This window comes from Meyerozyma guilliermondii, genomic scaffold (genome assembly GCF_000149425.1).
Source record: "Meyerozyma guilliermondii ATCC 6260 scaffold_4 genomic scaffold, whole genome shotgun sequence".
Classification (NCBI taxonomy): Eukaryota; Fungi; Ascomycota; class Pichiomycetes; order Serinales; family Debaryomycetaceae; genus Meyerozyma; species Meyerozyma guilliermondii.
Genome location: NW_001809797.1, coordinates 801,801 through 827,625, shown reverse-complemented (window position 1 = coordinate 827,625; position 25,825 = coordinate 801,801). Strand labels below are relative to the sequence as shown.

Sequence of the window (25,825 nt, the reverse complement as noted above, 5' to 3'; positions counted from 1 at the left end):
TTCCACTCACCGCATACTCAACCATGGATATATCCAAACCCGTAGGGTCCGAAATTACATCTGTGGATTTCGGTGTGCTCTCTGCGGATGAAATTCGACGGATTTCTGCAAAGAGAATCAGCAATCCGACCGTATTCGACAATTTGGGTCACCCTATAAATGGCGGTCTCTACGATTTAGCATTAGGAGCTTTTCTCCGTAACTTGTGTGCCACATGTGGACTTGATGAAAAGTTCTGTCCCGGGCACCAGGGCCACATAGAGTTACCCACGCCTGTTTATAATCCGTTATTCTTCAACCAGATGTATATTTTGTTGCGGTCGCTGTGTCTTTACTGTCATCACTTTCGACTCAATTCTTTGGAAGTTCACCGCTACGAGTGCAAATTAAAGTTGATCCAGTACGGCTTATTGCTCGAGTGCGAGGAATTGGACAATATGTTTGTGAATGGCAAATCGCAAGCTGAAAGTGACGATGACGAGGAAGATGATGAGGTTGCGTCCTCCAAGCAGGTTGACCCCAAACTTAAACGAGAACTTCGCCACCGTCGTGAGACCTTCGTCGATACTTGCATTGCCAAAGCGATCAGCGAGGGTCGTAGCTCTCATAATGGTGTAGTCACAGCATCTGTGGGAGAAGAACGTAAGGCCATCTTGCATGAATTTTCCAAAAGGTTATTGAGCAGACCAAAGTGTGATAACTGTGGAATGTACTCGCCCACGTTCAGAAAAGACGGTTTCACCAAGATATTTGAAAACGCTTTGAGAGACAAGCAGGTCACCAACAACAGGGTAAAGGGACTTGTACGTCCAGATATGTTCAAGGTTGGAGCCAGTTCTGCCACTTCCAACGGAAGCATGCCCAATATTAAGCATAAGGATGGATTCAAGTACGTTTTGTCCACCGAAATCAGAAATATTTTGCGAGCTGTGTTTGAAAAAGAGCAGGCTATCATACAAAAAATGTTCCATTCTCGACCCTTTCAAACCGAAAAGGTTACTGCTGATATCTTCTTTTTGCACGCTTTGATAGTACCAGCAACCAGATTCAGATTGCCCTCCAAATTGGGAGACGAAATCCACGAAAATTCCCAGAATGAGTTGCTTTCTAACGTCTTGAAGACATCACTTTTGATTCGTGATTTGAACGATCAAATCTCGACGATGCAAAAGGGGAAACTTTCTGTTGAAGAGAGAAAAATCATCTTCAACAGATTAATGAACGCATTTGTCACCATCCAGAACGATGTGAATGCCTTTATTGACTCGACGAAGAACCAAAATGCTCCAGCTGGAAAGGTTCCAAATCCTGGTATTAAGCAAGCTTTAGAAAAGAAGGAAGGTTTGTTCAGAAAGCATATGATGGGTAAGAGAGTCAACTACGCAGCCAGATCGGTTATTTCTCCTGATCCAATGTTGGAGACTAATGAGATTGGAGTTCCTCCAGTTTTCGCCAAGAAATTGACATACCCAGAACCTGTAACCTCCTACAATGTTTCACAGTTAAGACAAGCGGTTATCAATGGGCCAGAAAAATGGCCTGGTGCAACCCAAGTTCAAAACGAAGACGGTACTATGGTTTCTTTGGTGGGTATGACTTTGGAACAAAGAAAAGCCATTGCCAACCAATTATTGACTCCATCTGGAGGTGTGTCCGTAATTAACAAAAAGGTGTTCAGACACATCAAGAACAAAGATGTTGTAATAATGAACCGTCAACCCACATTGCACAAGGCTTCCATGATGGGTCATAAGGTACGAGTATTACCTGGAGAAAAGACATTGAGGTTACATTATGCCAACACTGGTGCCTATAACGCCGATTTTGATGGAGATGAAATGAACATGCATTTTCCACAAAACGAAAATGCCAAGTCGGAAGCTTTAAATTTGGCCAATACCGATTCGCAATACTTGACTCCAACCTCCGGTTCTCCTTTGAGAGGGTTGATTCAAGATCACATTTCTGCCGGTGTGTGGTTGACAAACAAGGACTCATTTTTTACCAGAGAAATCTACCAGCAGTTAATTTATGGCTGTATTCGTCCCGAAGATGGTCACACATCCCACAGCAGAATCTTGACGGTCCCACCAACCATCATCAAGCCCGAACCCTTATGGACAGGAAAGCAAGTCATCACCACTATTTTGTTGAACATTAAACCCAAGAACGTTCCTGGAGTCAATTTGACATCAAAGAACAAAATCAAGAACGAATACTGGGGAGTGGCCTCGCAGGAAAATGAAGTCTTGTTTAGAAATGGTGAATTATTATGCGGTATTTTAGACAAGTCACAGTATGGTGCTTCTCAATTTGGTATTGTTCACTCGTTGCACGAGGTCTATGGTCCTGACGTTGCAGGAAAGGCACTTTCTGTTCTTGGACGGTTATTCACCAACTATATCATGATGACTGCCTTCACTTGTGGTATGGACGATTTGAGGTTGACCGCAGAAGGAAATGAATGGAGAAAAGATATCTTGAAAAAATCTGTTGATATTGGTCGTGTTGCAGCTGCTGAGGTTACCAATTTGGACCCAACTACTTCAAGCACTGATAGTGAATTGATCAAGAGACTAGAAGGAATTTTGAGAGACGAAAATAATGCTGGTATTTTGGATGCTGTTACACAATCGAAGGTCAATGCCATTACTTCGCAGGTCGTCTCCAAGTGTATTCCTGAAGGAACGATGAAAAGGTTTCCTTACAATTCCATGCAAGCTATGGCGTTGTCTGGTGCCAAGGGTTCCAATGTCAATGTTTCGCAAATCATGTGTTTGTTAGGACAGCAGGCTTTGGAAGGTAGAAGAGTACCTGTTATGGTTTCTGGAAAGACTTTACCATCGTTCAAGCCTTATGAAACCGATGCTAGAGCAGGTGGGTACATTAAAGGACGATTCTACTCTGGAATTCGGCCTCAGGAATACTACTTCCATTGTATGGCTGGGCGTGAAGGTTTAATTGATACCGCTGTAAAGACCTCTAGATCTGGATACTTGCAAAGATGTTTGACCAAGCAGTTGGAAGGAGTACATGTTGCCTACGATAACTCGGTGAGAGACGGTGACGGAACCTTGATCCAATTTTTGTACGGAGGAGATTCCATTGATACCACAAAGCAATCTCATATGAACCAATTCAAATTCTGTGTGGAGAACTATGATGCTTTGTTAACAAAGTATAATCCTGGAGACTTGACCCACCATTTGAACACCGACGAGGCTCTTCACTATGCCAAGAAGGTTAGAAAGAACCAGAAGAAACAGGCTGGATTACCTCACTATGAACAAGCCTACAAGTACGATCCAGTATTATCGGTGTACAACCCAGCCAAGTACTTGGGTTCTGTTTCTGAAAAGTTCCAGGAGAGATTGGAGGCTTTTGTTAGTGACAATGCAGACTTGTTCAAGAAATCTTCTGGCATCAGTGAGAAGAAATTTAGAGCATTGATGCAATTGAAGTATATGAGGTCGTTGATAAATCCAGGAGAATCCGTGGGAATTATTGCATCGCAGTCCGTTGGTGAACCTTCAACACAGATGACATTGAATACTTTCCATTTCGCCGGTCATGGTGCTGCTAATGTCACCTTGGGTATACCTCGTATGAGAGAAATTATTATGACAGCTTCAGCCGCCATTAAAACTCCGCAAATGAACTTGCCTATTCTTGACGATGTCAACGATGCCCAGGCGGACGCCTTCTGTAAGTCTGTGGCTAGGGTGGTATTGTCTGAGTTCTTGGATCGGGTTGTCGTTACTGAGACTACAGGAAGCGATGGAGAAGAAAACTCCAGATCGTACAATGTCAAGTTGAGATTCTACCATTGCCTGGAGTACGAAGAAGAGTACGATGTTTCGAGACAACATTTGGAGCATGTGGTGTCTACCGTGTTCCTTGATGCGTTAGAATCGCAAATCTCGAAAGAGGTTAAAAAGCACAGAAAGGCCGAAAGTCTTCCAACAGTAGGAAAGGCCGTTTCCAAGTCGAACACCGACTTTTCGATTGCCAAACCAAGCCTTGAAGAAGATGGAGAAGACGACGAGTCTAGCGAAAAACGCAACTCGAAGCAAGCTGTTTCTTATGAAGAACCCGACGACGACGAAATTGAAACGATGAGAAAGGCAGAGGAATCCTCCGAGGAAGAAATGGACGAGTCTTCGGACGACCGGTCTTCCAGTTCTGATGAAGAAGAGGACTCCGAAGACGAAGAAAAAAAGCCTTCCGCTAGCCAATCTGAACCTTTATCTAAGGCAGCAAGAGACCGTCAAATGGACGTTATCTCGTCTCACAATATGGTTACCAAGTACAATTTCGACGATACTAACGGAGAATGGTGTGAGTTTGACTTGAGATTGTACGGCGAGTCCCAGAAATTGTTGATGGTGAACATTATCGAGGACATGTGTCGCAAGGTGGTGGTGAGAGAAGTGCCTCGAATTGGACGGTGTGTCAGACCACAACCCGATGCTGGTGGAGCTAGAGTATTGACTACCGAGGGAGTCAATTTTGGAGCCATGTGGGAGCACGATGACTTTATCGATGTCAACAAAATTACCTCCAACGATATCGCTGCTGTGTTGAAAACCTATGGTGTGGAAGCTGCTAGAAACACCATTGTCAATGAAATTAACAATGTTTTCGACCGGTATGCCATCAGTGTTTCTTCTCGTCATTTGGATTTGATCGGAGACATGATGACCAGAGAGGGAACATACCTAGCATTCAACAGACAAGGAATCGACTCATCTACGTCTGCTTTCATGAAGATGTCTTACGAGACCACATGTCAATTTTTGACCAAGGCTGTGTTGGATGGAACTACAGAGGACTTGGAGTCTCCATCGGCGCAAATTGTCGTTGGAAAACTTTCCAACGTGGGAACCGGATCATTTGATGTGCTCGCCAAGATGGGCCAATGAACTAAAAACTAAAATAACTTGTATCATAAACTTATATTGCATATTTAAACGTTGTAGGCAGCTATCAAGAATGTGAGTACAAAAGGAACCTTAAAGCTAGATTGCTCCAACACCAACGACTTGACATCGATTTTCTCCTTGCCTACACTGACTACTTTTCTCCATGGAATGGTAACGATACCTCTACTTTCCAAGAATTGAGTCAAAAAATAACCTGCCAAAGTCAAAAACACAATGGCGGAACTAAGCTTACCTGCAATGATTCCCAAAAAGAGTCCGGTAATGGATCCGATACAGAGTTCTTGGTAGTTCACATGTTGCTGGAGCCATGATTGCTTTGGGGCAACTTCCTTACCATTGAAGGCGAGATTGTCGTTCAATTGCGAGCGGATGGAGCCCTGGTTCAATTGAGCAACGTCGTTAAGAATGGGCGACTTTTTAAGCATGGAAGTGTTCACCATCATTACCGAGCCGGCAGCACCCAACATTAATGGAAGCGACCGAAGTGTGGGGCGTGCTCCCACGGCCATGGAAATGGAGCGGGAGAATGATCTTGCACTTGTTCTGAAAAAGGCAGCACGAGACAATATGAAAGCAGCGTTCATGACTTGCAATTGGTTTTAGTAGCTGTTTATAGTTTGTGAGCTGTTGGGTACAAACTCGTGAGCCGGGGAAACGCAACACCTGCATCTCGGGTCCTGCAGTCAAGTGTGTTTACGTTTCTCCCCACTCCACGAGATACCGAGACACCGAGACGCCAAATATTGGAGGGAAAGAAGAATAGGACCAGATAAGTAAGCGAGTGTTCTTGCGGTAAAATGACCAACGAAACTAATTTGGTAGAAACAAAAAAATTGGGACCAGGATTCCCTGTGTCGCTGACGGTGCTACTGTCAAGACAGCCAGTTATGGAAGCGTTGGTGGGGTCCTTTTTTCACGAAAAAGACACGAAACAAATACCCGCAAAAAGAGTTAAAGAAGAAATAAAAGAATCAGTGGTGATTTTGCAGCCGGAACCACCTTCCGTCGTCCCCGACAACGGTGTGCAGTCGCAGTTTGCAGCCATCCATGCACGAGTCATGCATGGACTTATGCACTATTTCTTGCCGCCCACACTACTGGCTCTGGTAGTCGGCTATATATGGGCGGCAAAAACACACCAGATACAACTTCAGGAGACACTAGATTATGTGTTTCGCATAAGCTTGGTGTTATTAGTGATAACGATTTTACGAAAAAACTGAAGAGTGAAAAGTGACAAGTGACAAGTACTATCTACGAATGCAATGAACAAAACACCATAAAACAGCCTCCAACAACCGTTCCCAGAAGTGACCCTTTTCTTTGGCTTGTTCCCAGTACTTCTTCTCTCAACCAATACCAGCACCCACCTTTCGCAGCCCGCTTACGTAACTCGCACCTATTGGGATCCAGCGGGATTGCTGAAAATCTAATCTAATACTCGTCCCAGCTAACACCACACTTTGTGTTTGGAGTTGCACTGACAGCCAGCGGTGCATATATTGTCACTATCTGCTCACACATACCATAACACATCATCGTTAGCCACATCTTTTTGCATTTTTGCATTCCCATTGTTTATAACCAGCACCGATTTGTCGTCTGATAAGAAGGTTCGGATTTTACATCAGGATTCTCCATCGCGCTAAAGTATGGAATCTTCCACAACTTTCACCATCCCATCGTCGCCTAGTCCTGAACGTAGGTATGGTCCTAGAACGCCACTGAATGGCCCTCAGGAACTGCTGCTTGAAGCTGAGAATGACCACCAAACGCCGCTGCACAATGACAAAATGGAGTCTTCGTCGGAGCTCTCGTTCAAGAAGAAAGATGTACGGAGCTCACGAGCCCAGTCGTTTCAATCTGTGCTTTCCACCGCTTCGTTGAAATCGTTGAAGCAGCAATACGCCAATTCTCAGGCCAATACCACCGCTACGGCTTCTCGACAAAACAGCATAGCTGGTAATCTCAATCACGCACACAGTAAGAACTTCCAGTCTTACATTCAAGCTCCGGTATTCTCGAGTATTTCTAGTTACAAGCCTGACGAGGTGGAGATTGGTCAGCAATTACCGTTCCATCACGATAAACCAAAGTCACCGCAACCTGCTTCCAAGCCTGAAACGCCTCAGAACCCGGAGGAAAGTCAGGAAGACCAGGACACTGTCTTGCAGCAACACAAATTGACGTTGAATGCTTTAAAGAAACTTAGCTTATCTCCCATGCTTGCTTCTCATCCCAAAGAAGTCCAGATAGGAAATGTCTCATTCAAAGAAAACGAGAATACCACACTCACTGAGCCCTACCAACCGGCAGAAGTGGACTTGTCCAGCTTTGCCAGCTTGACCAGACAACCCAAAGTTTCACATCTCTCGAAAACTCCACAAGAAAGTACCCCAACTTCAGCTCTCACCAGCCATGCCACTACCGCCAAAACCACCACGAAAACCACAAAAACCACCGAACCAATGGAGCCTCCTGAGAAACAAGCAATTGAACTGCCGACTACATATAGCCCTATTTCTCCAGTGATGCCCACTCCCAAACGTGCAGATGTACCGAAACTCACTGCTATCACCAACCGAGTTCCTGGTACACAAGGCTCCAACGCAACCACATCGTTGCCGATCTCGTTAATGACGTCACGAAATGTCCATCCTGGGGCGTTGAAGTCGCCCACCAACGAGGCACCTCAAAAGTCGAAACATCTTCAGCAGATAAAAGGACTTCGTAGTCCCATGTATATACCCGCTGTGTTGAGACTAACCCAGAACGAGAACGGCGAAATGGGAAGAAGAGACCGCAAACACGACGGGCTGGAAATGCGCCCAACGCATTCGTTTGAAGTTGCTCTTGAACACTCCAAATCGATTTCGTCGCAAGCGTCGATCAAGTCCATGGATTCCAATGCCCTGGTTGAATCTGCATCCCTGCTGATAAGTCCCTATCGCAATATTTCACACAGAAATTACAACCATGTTCTTCTGTTGGCGCCGACGAGAAAGCACTGGGTTAAAGATGAAGCGGTGCTGAAATGTGGCATTGCTCACTGCCCAAAAACGTTCAATTTCTTCGAAAGGCGCCACCATTGCCGTCGTTGTGGTGGAATCTTCTGCAAGGAACACACCATGCACTATTTATACATTAACCATTTGGCCCAATTCACCACTGGGGGCCGCGGAACTCTTTCCAAAGTTTGTGACAATTGCATCGAGGAGTATAACGAATTCGTGAAACATGAATTTGGCGTGGACGTCCACCATCCCCATCACAGTACCCCCGCTACCTCAGCCACAAGTCCGATCAATTCCATGCCGTCGGCTGCAAATCAGCTCGGAAGAAGAGGCTACAATGAAACTACTAATAACGAACAAATGGCAGGAAGTGTTCCTGCCAACTGGAGCTGGAGCTCTTTCTGAAGAGACCAAAAGCACATTATGTATACCTTGTAATAGACAACTACCTTTATACCCACCAGTGCACCTCCTGCATATCTACATAACACGCTGGAAATTATCAACCTACCACGGCCAATAAGCGATATGTCTCCAAAGCTGGAATTGAAGGTTTGTGGCATCAAGGTGGAAACCGTGAGGTTGCTACTTCAAGTGGTGATCTTCATATCGATTGCTGGTGCCGCTATATCTTCGCGGTTGTTTTCGGTAATTCGTTTCGAAAGTATCATTCATGAATTCGATCCTTGGTTCAATTTCAGAGCCACCAAATATTTGGTGAGCCATTCTTTCTACGAGTTTTTGAATTGGTTCGACGACAGAACTTGGTACCCCTTGGGACGTGTCACCGGAGGAACTTTGTACCCCGGATTGATGGTGACTTCCGGTGTCATCTGGCACACGTTGAGAGACTGGTTCAAGTTACCAGTCAATATTAGAGATGTGTGTGTAATGTTGGCTCCAGCGTTCTCTGGATTGACTGCAATCGCCACATACTACTTCACAGCGGAATTGAAGGACTCCAATGCTGGTTTGTTGGCGGCAATTTTCATGGGTATCGCACCTGGTTACATATCCAGATCTGTGGCCGGCTCTTACGATAACGAGGCAATTGCAATCACTTTACTCATGGCCACGTTCTACTTTTGGATCAAAGCGCTGAAAGTGGGTTCAGTCTACTACGCTACATGGACTGCGTTGTCTTACTTTTACATGGTTTCTGCATGGGGTGGATACGTTTTCATCACCAATTTGATTCCATTGCACATCTTTGTTCTTATCTTGATGGGCCGTTACAACCACAAACTTTACACCGCTTACACCACCTGGTACGCATTGGGAACATTGGCATCAATGCAAATACCTTTCGTGGGTTTCTTGCCCATCAGGTCCAACGACCATATGGCTGCCCTCGGAGTGTTTGGTTTATTGCAATTGACCGCCTTGGGAGACTATGTTAGGTCGAGAGTCTCGGGAAGACAATTCAAGACATTCTTGACCATCTCTGTGGCTCTCATAATACTTCTTGGCATCGGTGCCTTGTTCGCTTTGACTGCCTTGGGCTTAATTGCTCCATGGACTGGCCGTTTCTACTCATTGTGGGACACAAACTACGCTAAGATTCACATTCCAATTATCGCGTCTGTTTCTGAGCACCAACCTACTGCTTGGCCTTCTTTCTTCTTCGACAGTGGAATGTTGATCTGGCTTTTCCCTGCCGGAATCTACATTTGCTTCCAAGAATTGAGAAATGAACACGTTTTCGTCATCATCTATAGTGTCTTGTGCTCCTACTTTGCTGGTGTCATGGTAAGACTCATGTTGACCTTGACTCCAATCATTTGTGTTTCTGCAGCCCTCGCAATCTCCAGGTTGTTTGATGAGTATTTGAACTTTGTGGAGGTTTTCAGAACTCCAGCAGAAAAGAAGCCCACAGAAGAGAAGAAAGGTAAGACTCCGGAAGTAAAGAAAGTTAAAGGTGGATCCAAAACGAGAACTTGGTCATTATTCCAAATTTTATCCAAATTGTTGGTTGTGGGATCTTTTACTACTTACCTTGTGTACTTTGTGTTGCATTGTACCTGGGTTACCTCGAACGCCTACTCTTCTCCTTCTGTTGTATTGTCATCGAGAAATCCTGATGGCTCTCCAAACATCATCGATGATTACAGAGAGGCATATTACTGGTTGCGAATGAACACACCCGAGGATGCCAAGGTGATGGCATGGTGGGATTACGGTTACCAGATTGGTGGTATGGCCGACCGTACTACTCTCGTCGACAATAACACATGGAACAATACTCATATTGCAACCGTCGGAAAGGCAATGTGTTCTTCCGAAGATGTTGCTTATGAGATCTTGAAAAAGCACGATGTCGACTATGTGTTGGTTGTTTTCGGAGGGCTCTTGGGCTACTCGGGAGATGACATCAACAAGTTCTTATGGATGGTTAGAATATCCGAAGGGATTTGGCCCGATGAAGTTACTGAACGTGACTACTTTTCTGCCAAAGGCGAGTACAGAGTGGATGAGGGAGCATCTCAGACTATGAGAAACTCGTTGATGTACAAAATGTCATACTACAGATTTGCAGAAATCTTCAATGGTAGAGATGCCACCGACCGTGTGAGAAGCCAAACCATACCTGCTAACATGGCACCCGAACTTAGCGTTCTAGAAGAAGCTTTCACATCGCAAAATTGGATGGTAAGACTCTACAAAGTGAAGGATCTCGACAATGTGGGTAGAGATCTCCACGCCGCCAGCAAATTCGAAAGTAGCAAAGATCTGAGCTCCAAGAAGAAGCGGATCATCAAAAAGCCAACACTTTCTTTAAGAGAGTAGTTGTTAGGAATAGGCTTATAGATTTAGGTTTCTGTTCTGCATATCAAATAGATGTCAAAATTTTACCCCGCAAAAAAGCAAACTTTACCAATCATAATGGCAGGTTTGTTCGATTTAAAAGGTCACTTGGTATTTTACAGATCTTATCACTTCAACCACGTCAATGTGGCTATACATCTAGCATGTATTCCGGTTATTCTTTTGTCGGTTATTGCCTTTTTGTCACCTGTTGAGGTGACTTCATATCTGCCATACATCAACTTGGGATCCATATTTGCTTGGTCTTATGGAACATACTATGCTCTTCTAGAGTGGCAATTGGGTGTGCCAGCGCTTGCATTCTTGGCTTCTGCAGCGTATGTTTTCAAGTATGCACTTTTGAACTTGAAACCTACGTCTTGGATCACACCTCAAGAGTTCACTCGATATGCAATTTTCGCCAATGTGATATCCTGGCTCGCTCAATTTTACGGCCACGGAGTGCATGAGAAACGGGCTCCAGCTTTGCTTGATAATTTGCTCCAAGCATTAGTTTTGGCTCCATTTTTTGTGGTCTTTGAAATCGCTTTCGCACTTGGTTACAAGCCTCAGTTGAAGAAGCAGATGGACAACGAGGCCGGGGTGTTGGTCAGGAATTATAGGATGAAAGATAAGTCGAAAAAGCAACTATGATTAAAATAGCTAAAGTGAGGTAGCAGCGATGATAGCTAAATTATGGTGTAACGAATGATGTTTTATTTGCGTTCAAGAAGATCATCGTAAGCTTCAAGTAACATCGGTTCTTGCAACGACACTCCAGTCAACTGGTTTCCTATGGTAAGCCATCCTGGACGGACATTATGGTCCCGCCCAAATATCTCTAGCTTTCGAGAATGCTTGCCTACTATTCTTTCAACCATATCGTAAACTTCATCTGGCTTTCTCAGAGTTTCTCTCGTGCCGCTCACTATAGTATCAACGTCAATTAACCGGTTGAGCCAAGGTGGGTTGCCTTTCACGCCCACCAACAAATGCTCTTTAGAATGGTTGAGCCAGTGACCGGTTCTTCCTGTGACTATAGTTCGCTTTAACTGGTTGAGTTTAATCCAGATCATCTCGTTAGACATTCTGTACCCCCACTTGTGCAATGCTTTACGACCGACATCAATTGACCTCCCCGTTACCCAAAGAATTATTATGCCCTCATCTTGAAGCTTGTCTACTGGTAGGGACATGAGCTCCAAATCTTTGCACGTTCCGTATGGTAAAGACATGTGGATGTCCCACGCAGGGTCTGAGATAATGGCTGCAAATTTTCCAAGAAGAGGAAACTTTAAATATCTGACATCACAAGAGATCCACTGTGGAGCTGATACTTCTCTAAACTCACTTGTGTAACATTGACCAATGGTATACTCGGAAAGATCAACCTTATTGTTCAATGGCGGCTTTTCTGGCTGTTTTGTTGGAGTCAAAGTATAGTAATGAAGGTAGCGGCAGCTTCTCATTTTATGGCATGTATCCAAGTAGGAGCAATCTCCTGGAGACGTTTCAGAATTTGAGAATTTGATGGGGAGATTGTGGGTTTTTTCTTGGGAGCAAGCATAGATTTCTGGAGACATCAACGACCGATACTGGAATAAAATCTTGTGTAAGCTGGTACCTGGCATGTGGATATTACGGGTTACAGCATTCACGATATCTTTCTTACTGAAGCAGACATTAGCAAGCACTTTGCTGTGCTTATCGTTTTGGCACACTTTGAAAATTGGCTTGAATGGCGTTGTCAAGCGAGCCTTCTCTCTGGCCAACTTGACCATCGCCGTTGGTTCTTGTAAAAACTTGGTGCACACTTCCATCGATAATCCACCTACTTGTTCATCAATTTTCTTCGTGGTATTCTTATCTGATAACATTTTCAGTAGCTGCTTCAACGGATCCTTTTGTCTACTTTTATGTTTCAATTTGAAGTTGTTTTCCTTAATTGCTTTTCCGTCAAGCCGGTCTCGAAGAGCATGAAGACGAACATCAAAAATCCAACTTATTTTGAAAGTCTTGACACTAGACAAAGCACTTGGTCCTTCTTCATCTAGTAGAACAGATCTGGGTGATAGCAGGTTGATTTCCACGATCATATGATGCAATTCGTCAAGTGACACCTTGATGTCAGGCAAAATTTTATCGCCCAACCACAGGTTGAAAAGCTTCAACAACAAACAAAAGTCACCATTTACCGGTGGCTGAAGAATAACACTGGCTTTTTGAATCAAAAAATCGACTAATAGACTAATGTTTACACTCATCATGATTCAATATAAAGAAAATGATGTGTCGCGGCTGCAAAATGTGTCGCACAATCAACCACATTATGGCTGCAGGTGTGTATTAAGACGCTTATCTAATTGCAACTTTTTTAAGTAACTTTTAAAACCCAAATGGATTGTCTGCAGTAGCAGCTTGTAGGTTAGCTCTTCTGCCAGTCTGTTGTGACTGCAATGGTGCATTGCCGAATCCAGAACCAGTGGGCTGTGATTGCAATGGCTGCGAATATCCAAATCCGTCAAACAGAGGCTGTTGGCCAAAAGCTGGTTGACCAAAAGAGCTAGGTTGTTGACCAAAGGAGGTTGGGGGCTGACCAAAGGATGTTGGTTGTTGTCCAAAGGAGGTTTGCTGTTGCCCAAAGGAAGTTTGTTGTTGTCCAAATGATGGCTGTTGGCCAAATGATGATTGAAAGCTTGCTTGAGGTTGACCAAAAGATGTAGGAGGTTGGTAGCCATTGCTCGAAATGTTTGTGTTTTGGAACATGTTTGACAACAGATTCATGTTGGGCTGACCATATTGTTCCTGACCAGTTTGGCTTCCTGGGAATGACAGGTTGAAAGGTTGTTGTCCTGTGGGAAATGCTGGTTGAGGCAGCGTAATTGTTCCTGGATTTTGGTTCATGAATGTAGGAGGAGACGATATGCTTCCAGGTCCGAAAGAATTGGCCGGTGGACCTTGGTGCAACATGGGACCTCCAGTAGACTGCTGACCGGTAGGCTGGAACATTCCAAACGAGGTTTGTGGAGGTAATCCACCAGTAAGCTGATTTCCAATTGGACCCGTCTGTTGACCAAAAGGAGTGCCTCCTGTGCGCTGCGCTGGAACCAATGGTCCAGTTTGTTGCAATGTCATTGGTTGACCAAATGAGGTGGCAGGCATGGCCCCGCCAGTCATTTGAAGTGGCACTTTGTTCATTCCTCCGAAAGTAGTCGAAGGTTGTAATTGTGGCTGCTGCTGCCCAAAAGTAGTTTGAGGCATTGATGCTTGGGGACCGGTTGGAGTGGCCGTGAAAGTTGCGGTTCCTGTTTGAAGAGGAACAATTCCAAAGGTTATTTGAGGTTGCAAGCCAGTAGCTTGGATGGGTATGAACCCTGTGGGTTGTGCGGTTATAGGCACAAATCCGGTGGGTTGCATTGGAAGTAAACCACCAGTCCGCTGTACTGGAACCAACCCGCCAGTTCTTTGTACTGGAACGAGACCTCCCGTTGTTTGAGCTCCCAAACCGCCCACAGTAGTAGAACCGGTTTTGTTAGCTGCAAATTGTTGACCAGGTTGTATGGATGGCCCAGTTTGAACCGGCTTCAAAGCTGGAGCTGATGGTGCAGGCTCTTGCTTGGCTTCAGTAGGTAAAGCGGGCATTGGTTTGTCATTCACCTTGAACGGCTTAATATCCACCAAGTCCTGAAGAGACCCAGTGTATTGTGGAGTTTGTGATCTCACTCTCAGTAAATCTTCATTAGAGCGAGCGGCTGGCTTCATGGCCCATGCATCATCATCTAGCTTATTCACTTGTTGTGGTGGATTTTCCACTAGAGTCTCTGGCTTTCTTGGTGAAGGCAACGCCTTGGCATCAACTTTGGACACCTCTGTTGTCGAGCTGTTATTTCTCAATGCACCTGTAGGCTCGGTAAAAAGACTGCCTGTAGCAGTTTGCTGAACTGGTTCTTCCTTTTTCCTGTCAAATTTGTTATCCAAATACTTCATCACCCTGATAATATCTCCCTCTCTTAAACCAAGAGTGCGTAAAAGTGAAGGATTGATATCTTCCAAGATTTTGTCGTCCATCTGCTCTCTGTTGAAATTGATGGTATATCTTTGGCAGTTTCCAATATCAATACCACATTGAAGAAAGAACTCGAACCAATCATACTCGGGATCTGATTGTGGAGGAATAGTACCCGAACCCAGTGACTTTTCTTTCGTTGGAGAAACGCTGTTGATAACAGCTGTTGCAGACCTGCTACGACCTTCCTCGGATTTCTTGGGCGTGTGCTTTGAAACCTGTTCTTTGTAGGTCTCCAATGATGTTCCGCTCACCTTCTCTACGTATTCCAAGTCTTCCAAGCACAACTTTGTAGCTGCGACCGCAATCTTGACACCGTTTGTCTTGTGTAAATGAATCTTGCCGTCGACAAACCCTAAAAATTCCGCCTCCACTTTGAATGATCCGGTGCTGTCAATCCAGGTTCTAAGACGATGGTAGTTGGGCAATGATTTTCCATCACTATCACGACCATTGCTGGGCTGGTCACGTTCACGATGACGTTGATCGCTTTCTCGAATTCTTTCTCTTTCATCTCTCGAACGACGACGATGCTGATGCTTCTTTTCAACCACCTTTCCCTTGGGTGCCTTTTGCGATCTACGTCTCTGAACACCATCGGTCATCTTGTCGAGGTTCGAAGTGCCCACAATCTCGATGTACGAAGCAGGAATAACACCTTGGCGTCCCGTAGCAACGTTCTCACACATCCACCAGTCTTTCGACTTCGATTGATCAATAATGTACACTTCGTCACCTTCTCTGCTTTCAAGTTCGTCGCGACTTTGAGCAGTAAAGTCAAACATAAGGGTACCAATTTTACGATTCTTCCCACTAGTAGACGCTTGGGAAGCCTGGGCAACTTCGCGCAAGCCTCTGGCTTCTTCTGCGCCTTTTAGGTCGGCCAATATGGACACAATGGCTTCAGCAACGTCCTTCAGACCGCAATGGAGCTCGAGTGAGGTGGTTGGATTCGTCAATTCGAGGAATAGATGTTTTTTCTCGTTACTGTAGTCCTTCAAATCTCGTACTCTCCATACTTGATCAAGGGTGGAAGCCGACTTTAGTTTCAATTTCTTCGGGTTCTGGGAATTTGGCTTGGTGACTATCATTCCCTTGCCGATCGAGAACACCACGGGTCTCTTTTTACGACCATCAACCTCATCGATGTACCAGGTGAAAAACTCACCGTCATAGCTATGTTGCTGGTCTCCAACATCTTCTGTCCTAGGGTAATCTTGAGAGGATTGAGCTACTGCCGGCTCTCTATTGATCGAGCTCAGAGTAGTGGCGGCGCTGGGTCCAGGTCTGGACGGCATAGGAGGAGCGTCTTCTTCTTCGTCATGAAGATTGAGTTCGTTTTCAGTTTGAGAATTGTTAACGAAATCGTTACTTGTCGGTCTCGCTGGCTTTGGTGGAGCCTCCTCGTAGTCTTGGTCAACGGTCTTTAAAGGTTGTTCTTGCTTTGGAGAAACGTCGAGCTCGGCGTCCCGTTTAATTTGGCTCGGATGTTTCGGAGGCATTGAAAATGCTTGCGGGTTCGCTGGCGCCAGTGCCACGCCCAGCTGAGCCGACATATCTATATAGTTTGCCGGCACGAAGCCAAAATGCTCATGGGCAGCATCAGTCACCAAAATCCAGTCTGGATCATTTACATCATAAACATCAAACCGGTCGCCCTCCTTGAACGAAAGCTCTTCTTCGGTCTGTTTTTCGTAGTCATAAAGCGCACGCGCCGTCTTCACCACTGGGGCTTCCTCAATGTAGTTTGAGGGAACCAATCCCACCGGTTCTTCGACTTCTTCATCGCCGACGGGAAGGATTCGTTTTTTGACAGTCCACCAGTCATCGACATCCGACTTTTCAAGAAGATAGAGAATGTCGCCGGCAGCCAAATTCAACTCCTCGTCTGTCTGGGCAGCATATTCAAAAACTGCCCGGTACACGCCGATATATACCGACAGCATTGTTGGATGTGCAAGGAGGTGGAACGGAAATGTCGATTCACCCGGTGAGGGCACGACCGGTTGCAAAAGTATGGGGGACAGTGGGAGATAATGGGGAAGTTTTGTAGATGATAAGAAGGACAAAGTTGAAGGAAGGGTGGGCTTGCTTTTAGAGTTTGTGGTTGCTCAACGTTGGTTACTTGAGTTGGGAAAATTTTTGGTGAGTGTAGATGATTGCTAAGTTAAGAAGTGCGATGCTGCGAATGGAGTGGGGTGCCGAAAGCCGAAGAGATACTAATGGAAAAGAAGTAGGTTAATTCTTTTGAAGATTGAGTACTACTGTAAGTTTTTGGTTTTGTCGTCTAGGCTGAAATGATTAGCATTGTCTTTTATCAACTTGTGAAAAATAAAAGTGCAAATTGAGTAAGATAACTCCAATCAAAAGTGTCTTAACAATGTCTATGTCTAATACAAAACTGAAATGTAGCAGCCAGAAGGCTGAAAACAAACTTTTCAACTTTTGGACTTGCAACTAAGCCGCTAAACTTTACCGCTTAACTGCAATTTGCAACTTCTAGTTTACTCTCGTCAATGGCTCTTTTCCGCTCAAAACATGGTCAATGTTTTTCAACGATACCTCTGCTGTGTGGTCAAAATTCTCCATTGTAGAAGCTCCAATGTGCGGTGTGAGCACAACATCAGGACGACCAAATAGTTCAGGATGAACTTTAGGTTCCGACTCAAAAACATCAAGTCCAGCAAACAAAACCTTACCTGACTTGAGACCATCCACCAATGCCTGCTCATCAATAACGGTACCTCTTCCTACATTGATAATTCTGAACGGCTTGGAAATGGCATTGATCACATTGGCATTAACCAAATGCTTGGTTTCGGCGGTTCCAGGACAAGCAATTACCACCAAATCTGCCACATCTTTGGCATCAGCAAGGGTCTTGTAATATGTAACTGGATACCGTAATTGCTGTTCGTGAACTGTGGTCAATTTGGTGCGCTTTACATAGGCAATTTTCATACCAATGCCATGCAACCTCGAGCCTATGGTTTGTCCAATTCTTCCAAAACCAACTATCACCACAGTATGTCCTGCTGGACTAATGTTGGGTCTTCCAGCTGACGATTGACCAAAGGCATGAGTGGATCCATTGCCCAATTGAAGCTTACCCGAACTGGTATCGAACTCACCGTCTTGCAACCGTCTTCTGATATACATGGAATTGTTCAATTCACCATTGAAAATTTGGGTGCAAAAGCCAAAGTTCCTAAACGCTTGCAAAGCATTGAAAAGCACCAAATCAGCCACGGGCTCGGCAGCTCCCGATGAGGGAACATTGGTTAAAATGAGTCCCTTTTCGGCCATAGCCGTTTCGTCAAAACCGTCGTAACCAACAGAGCAAACAGAAATAATTTTCAAGTTGGGAGGAGAATTGGCCAAGATTTCATTAGCAAACCCTCCAAGAGGAATAAATCCGAGCCAGGCGGCATAGATGGCTTCGATGTCTTTCAAAGACGTTTTGAAATCCTCTATGAGTTTTTCACTGGTGGTCAATTGGTATGGAATACACTCATACAAGTGTTGGAAATGACGATACTCAGGCAAGTCCTGGTTAGGTTCAGCAAGAAACAAAACCTTTTTCTTCAGCATACTTTATCTTTAATTTTTTGCACCCTGGCAATTTGCAGTTTAAATATTGTGGTCGCACGGGCCGAACGCCGAAGCGGATAGTGCCGCACAGTGGCTTTTCGTAAAATAAACTAAACGGCGCCTACACTTAGCTACAGCTAGTACGTAATGTAGAATTGATACTTAGCCCTACCGGTCAAAGATGTTCTATGCGACGATCATCGCTCATGATCAGTGGTGATAATCAGTGGTGGTGGTGGCCGGGTTCACCCAAGTACTTGGCAGCGTACACAGTACCACATTGCCAGCATCTAGCTGGAGTACCTTCCTTGACATCTAACCAATATGCTTTGTGTTCCTCACCACCTTTACCTCTGCATCCAACGTAACGATGTCCAATATAAGTTGGAACCAAATATGGGTCTTTCATGGTACCAGATCCTTCAAAGATAGGCTTGTCCAAGTTGAACACATCAATACCTTCTCTCTTACCCAAGATTTCATATCTTTCCAAACCAGTAGCTTGGTCCAAATCGGTTGGAATGGTACCTTCCTTAGCACCAGGACCAATCAAAGATCCATCCGGACCAGTGACTTCGGCCAATTTGCTGGCAGTCTTTTGATTGACATTCACTGGAGCCAGAGAAAGTACTCTAGAAGTAGACAAGAGTCTGGTGTTACGAGTGACACGAAGAGCACGAGAAAGCATCTGAGTTAGTATATCAAGTAAAAATCAAGTAACGATAAAAGTGATGGTGAAAAATCTGCGGGGCAGCTAAAGGTCGAACAGAAGCTGTCAGGTCGGAAGTTGTGATCCGGATGTTGTCTCATAAACCGGAACTTGTATCATAAACCGGAAGTTGTCTTTCAAATGCATGGTATCATGGACCAATTCCGGTCGTATGTGGGGCATAGGTCGAATTCAAGTTCAGGCAAGTTTTCTGCTTCCGCCTACCATATTATCTCACACCATTTCACTATCTTTGTTTCTGATGGTATACATACTTTCACTGTCGTCTTAGCTGGTTTGAAAATCAGCTAACACTGCGCGCACAAGGCAGTCGTTGATTGGCGGGCCCTTTACTGTGGGTGAAAGGATGCAAATAAGCGCGACCAGAACACCCAAAGCACCAACCGGCATATATGCATTTCAGGGCTGAGCCCGCGGATCACGTTTTCGTGACTTGAGCCTCGCACAACCGCTCGCAAAACTTTCACTGCGACTCCAGTGGATTATTCTTAACAGTTTAAACAAGTAAGTATCGGTATATTGAGGGCGTTGCGCTGGCGTTGAAATATGAACAATGAAAACCACAGGATACGATATAAACCCGCTGGACACCGTAAAGAGATGTGATTGAGACAATAATGGACGATGAAAAATCAAATGAAAAATTCTAATTCGACTAAACCAACCCCAACAAATAATTATCTGTCGTTACTAACTCAGCATGCCAAAAAAGAGAGCTTCCAACGGTAGAAACAAGAAGGGAAGAGGTCACGTCAAGCCAGTCAGATGTTTGAACTGTGCCAGATGTGTTCCTAAGGATAAGGCCATCAAGAGAGTCACCATCAGAAACATGGTTGAAGCCGCCGCTGTCAGAGATTTGTCTGAGGCTTCGGTCTACTCTGAGTACGCCGTGCCAAAGTTGTACAACAAGTTGCACTACTGTGTCTCCTGTGCCATCCACGCCAGAATTGTCAGAGTCAGATCCAGAACCGACAGAAGAGTCAGAACTCCTCCTCAAAGGAAGAGATTCAACACTGACAGAAAGGTCAACCCTGCTGATGCCGCCAAGAAGGCTGCCTAAGTATTAATAGCAATACACACATCTGATACAAGGCGTAAAATCACCTCAACAAAAATAGTATTGTATATGCACCCACACACCCACGCTCCGTCCTGTACACATCCCGTCATTGATCAGGAGTTGGACTTCATTGCTAGGTACAACTCCATTTGTACACCAATACCAACTTGACTTTGAGGAACTTTTATCGTCGATTTGGAAGTTTTTCAGCTGCAGTTTAGTGATTGGCTTGTTTACTGCACAATAACCTCGATAACCGACTTGTCAATTTCGACACAAATTTACACCGTTCGGCTCGAAAAGATCAAGTTTTTTTTTTTCTTTGCAACATTGAGCCTTCAGGACATACCCGCTGACAACTTTAAGTGTACCGGCCACCTTGTGTTCATTTGGGTTGGAAAAAAGTGGCGGAAATTCATATTTAGAAATATTTCAACATGACGATGGAAGATAGTTGGAAGTTCTCCCAATGCTTTGGTGATAAGGGAGACATTGAAAACGTTACGGAAGCCGATATAATTTCCACGGGTAGAGTTCAATTATGACGGAAATTTCTTGGCTACTGGAGATAAAGGCGGTAGAGTGGTGTTATTCGAACGCAATCATTCAAAGAAAAAGCACAGTTGTGAGTACAAGTTTTTCACCGAATTTCAAAGTCATGACGCCGAGTTTGACTACTTGAAGTCGTTGGAAATCGAAGAGAAAATCAACAAGATAAAATGGATCAGAAGCTCCAATGATGCCCTTTACCTACTTTCCACCAATGACAAGACGATCAAGTTGTGGAAAGTGGCTGAAAGACAAGTGAAGCTCGTGAGCGAGAACAACTTGAAGGGTGCAGACCAACTTCCCACGTCGTTTAACGTGGACAATTTACGTTTGCCCAAGTTGACAGTTCATGATAAATTAATTCTGGCACAACCGAAGAAGATCTACTCTAACGCCCATGCCTACCATATAAACTCGATATCTGTCAATTCGGACCAGGAAACTTATTTGTCGTCCGATGATCTTCGAATCAATTTGTGGAACTTGGGCATTTCTGACCAATCGTTCAACATCGTGGACATCAAACCGGCCAACATGGAAGAGTTGACCGAGGTAATTACCAGTGCCGAATTCCATCCCAATCATTGTAATTTATTAATGTACTCTTCGTCGAAGGGCACTATCAAATTGTCAGATATGAGATCCAATTCGTTGTGTGATTCGCATGCCAAAGTGTTCGAGGAATACTTGGACCCTGCTTCGCACAACTTTTTCACCGAGATAACGTCGTCTATTTCTGACGTCAAGTTCAGCCACGACGGAAGATATATCGTATCTCGAGACTACATGACGGTTAAGATTTGGGATTTGGCTATGGAACTGAAACCCGTCAAGACGATAAATGTTCATGAACATTTGCGGGATAGATTGTGCGATACATATGAGAACGATGCCATCTTTGACAAGTTCGAAGTACAGTTCAGTGGCGATAGCAAGTCGGTTATGACTGGATCATACAACAATAGCTTCATGATATATCCTAATATTGTCAACGGAGGCAGTGAAATCAAAACCAAGATGAACAGAAGAAAGGAAGATGTTTTCGACGAAGATGACGACGACGAAGATAATGATGTTGAATCGCCTGGTCTTCCAACCGATGCGTACCCCCAATCACCATCGTCACAAATGGGTGATGAGGAACAAGAAGAGATCATTTTACAGGCGGATAAATCTGCTTTTAAATCAAAGAAGATGGGAAATAGTGGAACCAGACGGAGACTAATGAGTGGGGTTGGAAGTGGAGGAAATGATTTCGATAATATTGACTTCAAGAAGAGCATTCTCCATTTATCGTGGCATCCACGTGAAGATTCTGTGGCCATCGCAGCCACCAACAATTTGTATATCTTTTCCACCTTGTAGAATACAAGACTTAAGGTGAAATTGTAGGGGAAGATCGAAAGTGGAAGGGAAGAAGTATTTTACTGGTATAATAACCAATGATATTCGACGGAGGTTTCCTTGTAGGATATTACTTCTAGTGGTACTGCGTGCTGCTTTCATCGCGAGATGTAAAGCTTCACGTCCCTCTACTGTCTATCCTCTTCTCTACTCCCTTCTCTACTCTCTTCTCTACTCTTTTCTCTACTCTCTCCTCTCTCTCTCTCTTATCGCATTTATTCATCTGCTCTACTTAAGACTCAATGTGTCTGTTGATGTCAGAGTTCCAGAACAAAGTCTTGTCTCCGTCACCCCAGAAAAACTTCTTTTGTCTAAGGTTTTGGTACTCATACTGAGTGGGCCATTCCTCATCGGGAAGCTCTCTCAAGTGCTTTCTGTGCTCGGCGTGATGCATTTCAATGTTCACAACTGGAATGGCGGTCAATGCAATGGCAGGGAATGCAATCAAGTAAGTCAATCTCTTCCAGGTGTTGGTAATTCCTTCGGAATGTTGAGCTTTTTCCGATTGTTTTTTGATGAATTCTTCACCAGCTTTTTTGTCCACATGTGGGAAAGCGGACTCGGAAATGTACTTGGACACATGACCGTGACCAGAGGAGTTGAAGCGGGCAAAGGTGCGTTGGCCGGCTCTTCTAAACATCGTGATGGGTTGTCTACAAGAATGAAGTTTATGGCGTGAGAATTGCGAACGATGATTGGCGGACTGCAGACAAGCCGGCCCCGCACTGCAGACAATTTCAATGTATTACTATAATGCTATTTTGTCTTACCAAGATTGGTTTGAGTCGACTGGGTTGGGAACTGGTCTTCTCATTGTAGCGTCATTTTGTTCCTCTGGGGATTGTATTTTTGGAAGAGAATCTATGTTCTCGGGTTCTTGGTCGGTTTCCGGTAAATTATTTGCAGCCGTTTCCGACTCAATTGTCTTTGTAGTTTCCTCCACTTTGTCGAGATTTTGCTCTGCTAGCGCCTGATCGAGCTCTTTATATTGTCTCTTAACCTCGTCATCTCGAATGCGGAAGTCATAGTCATGATTAGATACCAAAAACGAAAAATAATCATGTCTTAATTTGGTCAACAGTGGATCCTTTTCAATACAGTCAACGACAAACTTTTCACTCTTTTTGCGTTTTCTCCGCAACTTCATTTCCTCGTTATGCAACAGTGTCATCTTCCTCGTGGCTACGTATTCCGTCAATAAATCTTCATTCTGGGCCAAAAACTGGATATGGTCTTGCTCACTCCAATACTTCCATGTTTGCTCGTCTGACCACTTTATGTCGTGGTTATTGGTGAAACGCCTGAGGTCTCGCGTCGGTATCCAGAGTTGGAATCGAGGCACAAACGTGAAGATTTTGAATACTTCATTGATGATTCCCTTGACTCCATATTCGTTTATAAGTACCCGCTCATAGTTAGCAGGAACGTAGACAAATTGACCTTCAACCGCAGATAAACTCAATGGACTGAGCTCATTGAGCCGGGCAAAATGATGATGCCGACAATTATAGGCCTGGAGATACTCGTTACGGCTCTGTTCGGTGATGGTGGCATCCAAAGATTGTCGTGAGAGCTCAGCCGGAAGTAAATCGTTATAACGAGTGGGAGCCCTTTCGTCAGAAATTGCCAACCCAGTAATGTCAATGTAAAAGCCGGTGTCGACATCGATGAACCGAGCATCAATATTATTGTTCCCGTTTCCAGCCGTGCGATGACTTATGAATGTTCCACAATCGAGAAAGTATCGACCATATCTTACTTCCTGGTCAGACTCTCCACCAAGGTCAACGATCATGCTCTGATTGAACTCTCGTGAAAGACGATGAAGGTCCTGGATGGGCATCTGGACATCGATATCATTATCCCATGGGAAAGCTACGCCGTTCCAGTACCACGATAAAAGCGATCCATGAGCCACCCAAGTGGTTATATTATTTGCATTTGCAAATTTAAGATACGCTTGTAAAAGGCCATGCAACACTGGTGGTTGTCTGTCGGTGAAGTTGATCAACCCGGCGAAAAACCGCCAGTCATAGTGTCCACCATGAGCCCAATTCGCTTCCTTTTTGAGAATCTTGGCCTCTTTAAAGTATTTGGGCGGATTTGTTTCAGCAAGCGAGTATTCCAACGACTGCTTATACGATTGTACAGACTCCAGCATGCCGTCTCCTAAGGAGTTTATGATGGTTCCACAGTCTGCCGTGAAGTCCTCGTGCTTCAATGGCTTTGTATGGGGCAAAGGAGCAACCTTGGCATACTTTGGAACCAACTCACTCACTCTTTGCAATTGCTTAGCCACGTTCACCGATGGAGCATCTGGCGAATTCTGTCTGAAGTTTGTCAAGTAACCTTCAAGAATTGAGGTTTGAGAGATTCTTTCCCGGCCAGAAATGTCCTGGTTGACAGGAACGGAAATAGAAGCTGGTCCTTTTTTAGTGGGAATAAGAAGCACAAGATTCCGTGGAGGAGCCATGAAATTCTCGAGGTACGACTTGGCATGCAAGATTTTCAACGACAGTTTGGACCGGCCGCCGTAGTCGAAAACATACCACCCGGTAGAAACAGGTCTAGTTTTCGCTAACTGGAATGCTCTGCGTTGATCTTCGCTGAATGCTGAATCCAGAGATGCATCTTCAAGCTGCGACTGGTCAAGGCAATACAATTCTGTTTGCACGAGCTCCTGTTTTCTGTTCCGGCTTTGACTCGGAGTGGTGACATCGAAAAGATTTTTGCAATTGTCTTTTTCCGCAGAAAAGTAAAACTTGTTAAGGTTTGATAAGTCGGTGTAGTCAGCCCAATGGAAGTATGGAAGGTGAACTTCGTACACAGATTTGGATTGCTCGATTTGGTTGGCCAAATGATCGAGAACGAGACCCATGGTGAACCTCGGGTCAAAAGGCATGGTATATTTCAACACATCCAGACCATCTCTGCTGGTCAAATATTCTGGAAACACAAAGGTGTCGAAATTGTCTTTGGCACTAAAATCCACCGCTTGAGCCAACAGATCTGAAAACGGAAGTTGGTCCACCAATCGATCAAAGTAGTTGGGACTGATATACGAAAGGAGTGACGGGTGAAGAAAAACAAAGGAGCAAAGACATAGGATAACCACTAGGGCCACCACGTTACGTCTCCTTCGGAAAAGAACGATCATGGACGAAAATTGGGACCTTTTTCTGAAAATGGTATCGGCGCAAGCGAGCCAAGACTTTTCAATGTTGCAAAAAAACTCCGGATTAAGAACGTATTTGGGGAGCTTTTAGTGATGATTTCGATAATTAATGCAATCTTTTAGCGATAAATAGGCGATAGGGAGCTCCAAGATGGCCCATTGGACAATAATCGCTGAGGGATATGCGATGGTGAAGGTAAAAAAAAAGACACACGAATCGGCGAAAAGTCGGCCCGAAACTGAATGAAAGCCGCCCGAAACTGAATGGAAGTCTGCCGAGTTGATTAAAAGCCAACGGAAAGCCTTCTGGAAAAGTAAAATGCAAGGAAAATCTAGTGCAAACCAAGGCTCACAACAACAATAAATACACCAATTTGTTTTGCCGCAAGTTTCAATGTGGTAACACTGCCCAGGTGCGAAGCCCTCTTCGGGGCGCACACTACATTAGCCAATAGCAGATAAGACACCCCACAATTTCGGAAGAAACG

The 25,825-nt window shown here is 44.6% G+C and overlaps 14 protein-coding genes across 14 annotated transcripts; 6 read left to right on the top strand and 8 right to left on the bottom strand. All coding sequences in view use genetic code 12, as the record gives it.

Moving 5' to 3' along the window:
- Positions 1–23: 23 nt before the first annotated feature.
- Positions 24–4,922, top strand: RPA190 (DNA-directed RNA polymerase I core subunit; the record flags this gene model as incomplete). Its single annotated transcript, XM_001484278.1, has 1 exon — positions 24–4,922. The coding sequence occupies one exon, from the start codon at positions 24–26 to the stop codon at positions 4,920–4,922; it is 4,899 nt and encodes a 1,632-aa protein (XP_001484328.2).
- A 44-nt stretch (positions 4,923–4,966) lies between these two features.
- On the bottom strand, positions 4,967–5,527 carry PGUG_03708 (uncharacterized protein; the record flags this gene model as incomplete). Its single annotated transcript, XM_001484277.1, has 1 exon — positions 4,967–5,527. One exon carries the CDS (start codon positions 5,525–5,527, stop codon positions 4,967–4,969), a length of 561 nt encoding a protein of 186 aa, XP_001484327.1.
- A 1,068-nt stretch (positions 5,528–6,595) lies between these two features.
- PGUG_03707 (uncharacterized protein) lies at positions 6,596–8,362 on the top strand (the record flags this gene model as incomplete). Its single annotated transcript, XM_001484276.1, has 1 exon — positions 6,596–8,362. One exon carries the CDS (start codon positions 6,596–6,598, stop codon positions 8,360–8,362), a length of 1,767 nt encoding a protein of 588 aa, XP_001484326.2.
- A 123-nt stretch (positions 8,363–8,485) lies between these two features.
- STT3 (dolichyl-diphosphooligosaccharide--protein glycosyltransferase subunit) lies at positions 8,486–10,744 on the top strand (the record flags this gene model as incomplete). The annotated part of the gene is made up of 1 exon (XM_001484275.1): positions 8,486–10,744. The coding sequence occupies one exon, from the start codon at positions 8,486–8,488 to the stop codon at positions 10,742–10,744; it is 2,259 nt and encodes a 752-aa protein (XP_001484325.2).
- A 51-nt stretch (positions 10,745–10,795) lies between these two features.
- On the top strand, positions 10,796–11,416 carry PGUG_03705 (uncharacterized protein; the record flags this gene model as incomplete). Its single annotated transcript, XM_001484274.1, has 1 exon — positions 10,796–11,416. The coding sequence occupies one exon, from the start codon at positions 10,796–10,798 to the stop codon at positions 11,414–11,416; it is 621 nt and encodes a 206-aa protein (XP_001484324.2).
- A 62-nt stretch (positions 11,417–11,478) lies between these two features.
- On the bottom strand, positions 11,479–13,029 carry PGUG_03704 (mRNA (N6-adenosine)-methyltransferase; the record flags this gene model as incomplete). The annotated part of the gene is made up of 1 exon (XM_001484273.1): positions 11,479–13,029. One exon carries the CDS (start codon positions 13,027–13,029, stop codon positions 11,479–11,481), a length of 1,551 nt encoding a protein of 516 aa, XP_001484323.2.
- A 118-nt stretch (positions 13,030–13,147) lies between these two features.
- On the bottom strand, positions 13,148–16,774 carry SLA1 (cytoskeletal protein-binding protein; the record flags this gene model as incomplete). The annotated part of the gene is made up of 1 exon (XM_001484272.1): positions 13,148–16,774. The coding sequence occupies one exon, from the start codon at positions 16,772–16,774 to the stop codon at positions 13,148–13,150; it is 3,627 nt and encodes a 1,208-aa protein (XP_001484322.2).
- Positions 16,775–17,327: 553 nt separating this feature from the next.
- Positions 17,328–18,419, bottom strand: PGUG_03702 (uncharacterized protein; the record flags this gene model as incomplete). The annotated part of the gene is made up of 1 exon (XM_001484271.1): positions 17,328–18,419. The coding sequence occupies one exon, from the start codon at positions 18,417–18,419 to the stop codon at positions 17,328–17,330; it is 1,092 nt and encodes a 363-aa protein (XP_001484321.2).
- A 223-nt stretch (positions 18,420–18,642) lies between these two features.
- On the bottom strand, positions 18,643–19,107 carry COX4 (cytochrome c oxidase subunit IV; the record flags this gene model as incomplete). Its single annotated transcript, XM_001484270.1, has 1 exon — positions 18,643–19,107. The coding sequence occupies one exon, from the start codon at positions 19,105–19,107 to the stop codon at positions 18,643–18,645; it is 465 nt and encodes a 154-aa protein (XP_001484320.2).
- Positions 19,108–19,849: 742 nt separating this feature from the next.
- Positions 19,850–20,209, top strand: RPS26A (40S ribosomal protein eS26; the record flags this gene model as incomplete). The annotated part of the gene is made up of 1 exon (XM_001484269.1): positions 19,850–20,209. The coding sequence occupies one exon, from the start codon at positions 19,850–19,852 to the stop codon at positions 20,207–20,209; it is 360 nt and encodes a 119-aa protein (XP_001484319.1).
- Positions 20,210–21,292: 1,083 nt separating this feature from the next.
- CDC55 (protein phosphatase 2A regulatory subunit) lies at positions 21,293–22,123 on the top strand (the record flags this gene model as incomplete). The annotated part of the gene is made up of 1 exon (XM_001484268.1): positions 21,293–22,123. The coding sequence occupies one exon, from the start codon at positions 21,293–21,295 to the stop codon at positions 22,121–22,123; it is 831 nt and encodes a 276-aa protein (XP_001484318.2).
- Positions 21,604–22,083, bottom strand: PGUG_03699 (uncharacterized protein; the record flags this gene model as incomplete). Its single annotated transcript, XM_001484267.1, has 1 exon — positions 21,604–22,083. The coding sequence occupies one exon, from the start codon at positions 22,081–22,083 to the stop codon at positions 21,604–21,606; it is 480 nt and encodes a 159-aa protein (XP_001484317.2).
- Positions 22,124–22,394: 271 nt separating the features above from the next.
- COX13 (cytochrome c oxidase subunit VIa) lies at positions 22,395–22,802 on the bottom strand (the record flags this gene model as incomplete). The annotated part of the gene is made up of 1 exon (XM_001484266.1): positions 22,395–22,802. The coding sequence occupies one exon, from the start codon at positions 22,800–22,802 to the stop codon at positions 22,395–22,397; it is 408 nt and encodes a 135-aa protein (XP_001484316.1).
- Positions 22,803–22,928: 126 nt separating this feature from the next.
- Positions 22,929–25,319, bottom strand: PGUG_03696 (uncharacterized protein; the record flags this gene model as incomplete). Its single annotated transcript, XM_001484265.1, has 1 exon — positions 22,929–25,319. One exon carries the CDS (start codon positions 25,317–25,319, stop codon positions 22,929–22,931), a length of 2,391 nt encoding a protein of 796 aa, XP_001484315.2.
- Between the last annotated feature and the right edge of the window lie 506 nt (positions 25,320–25,825).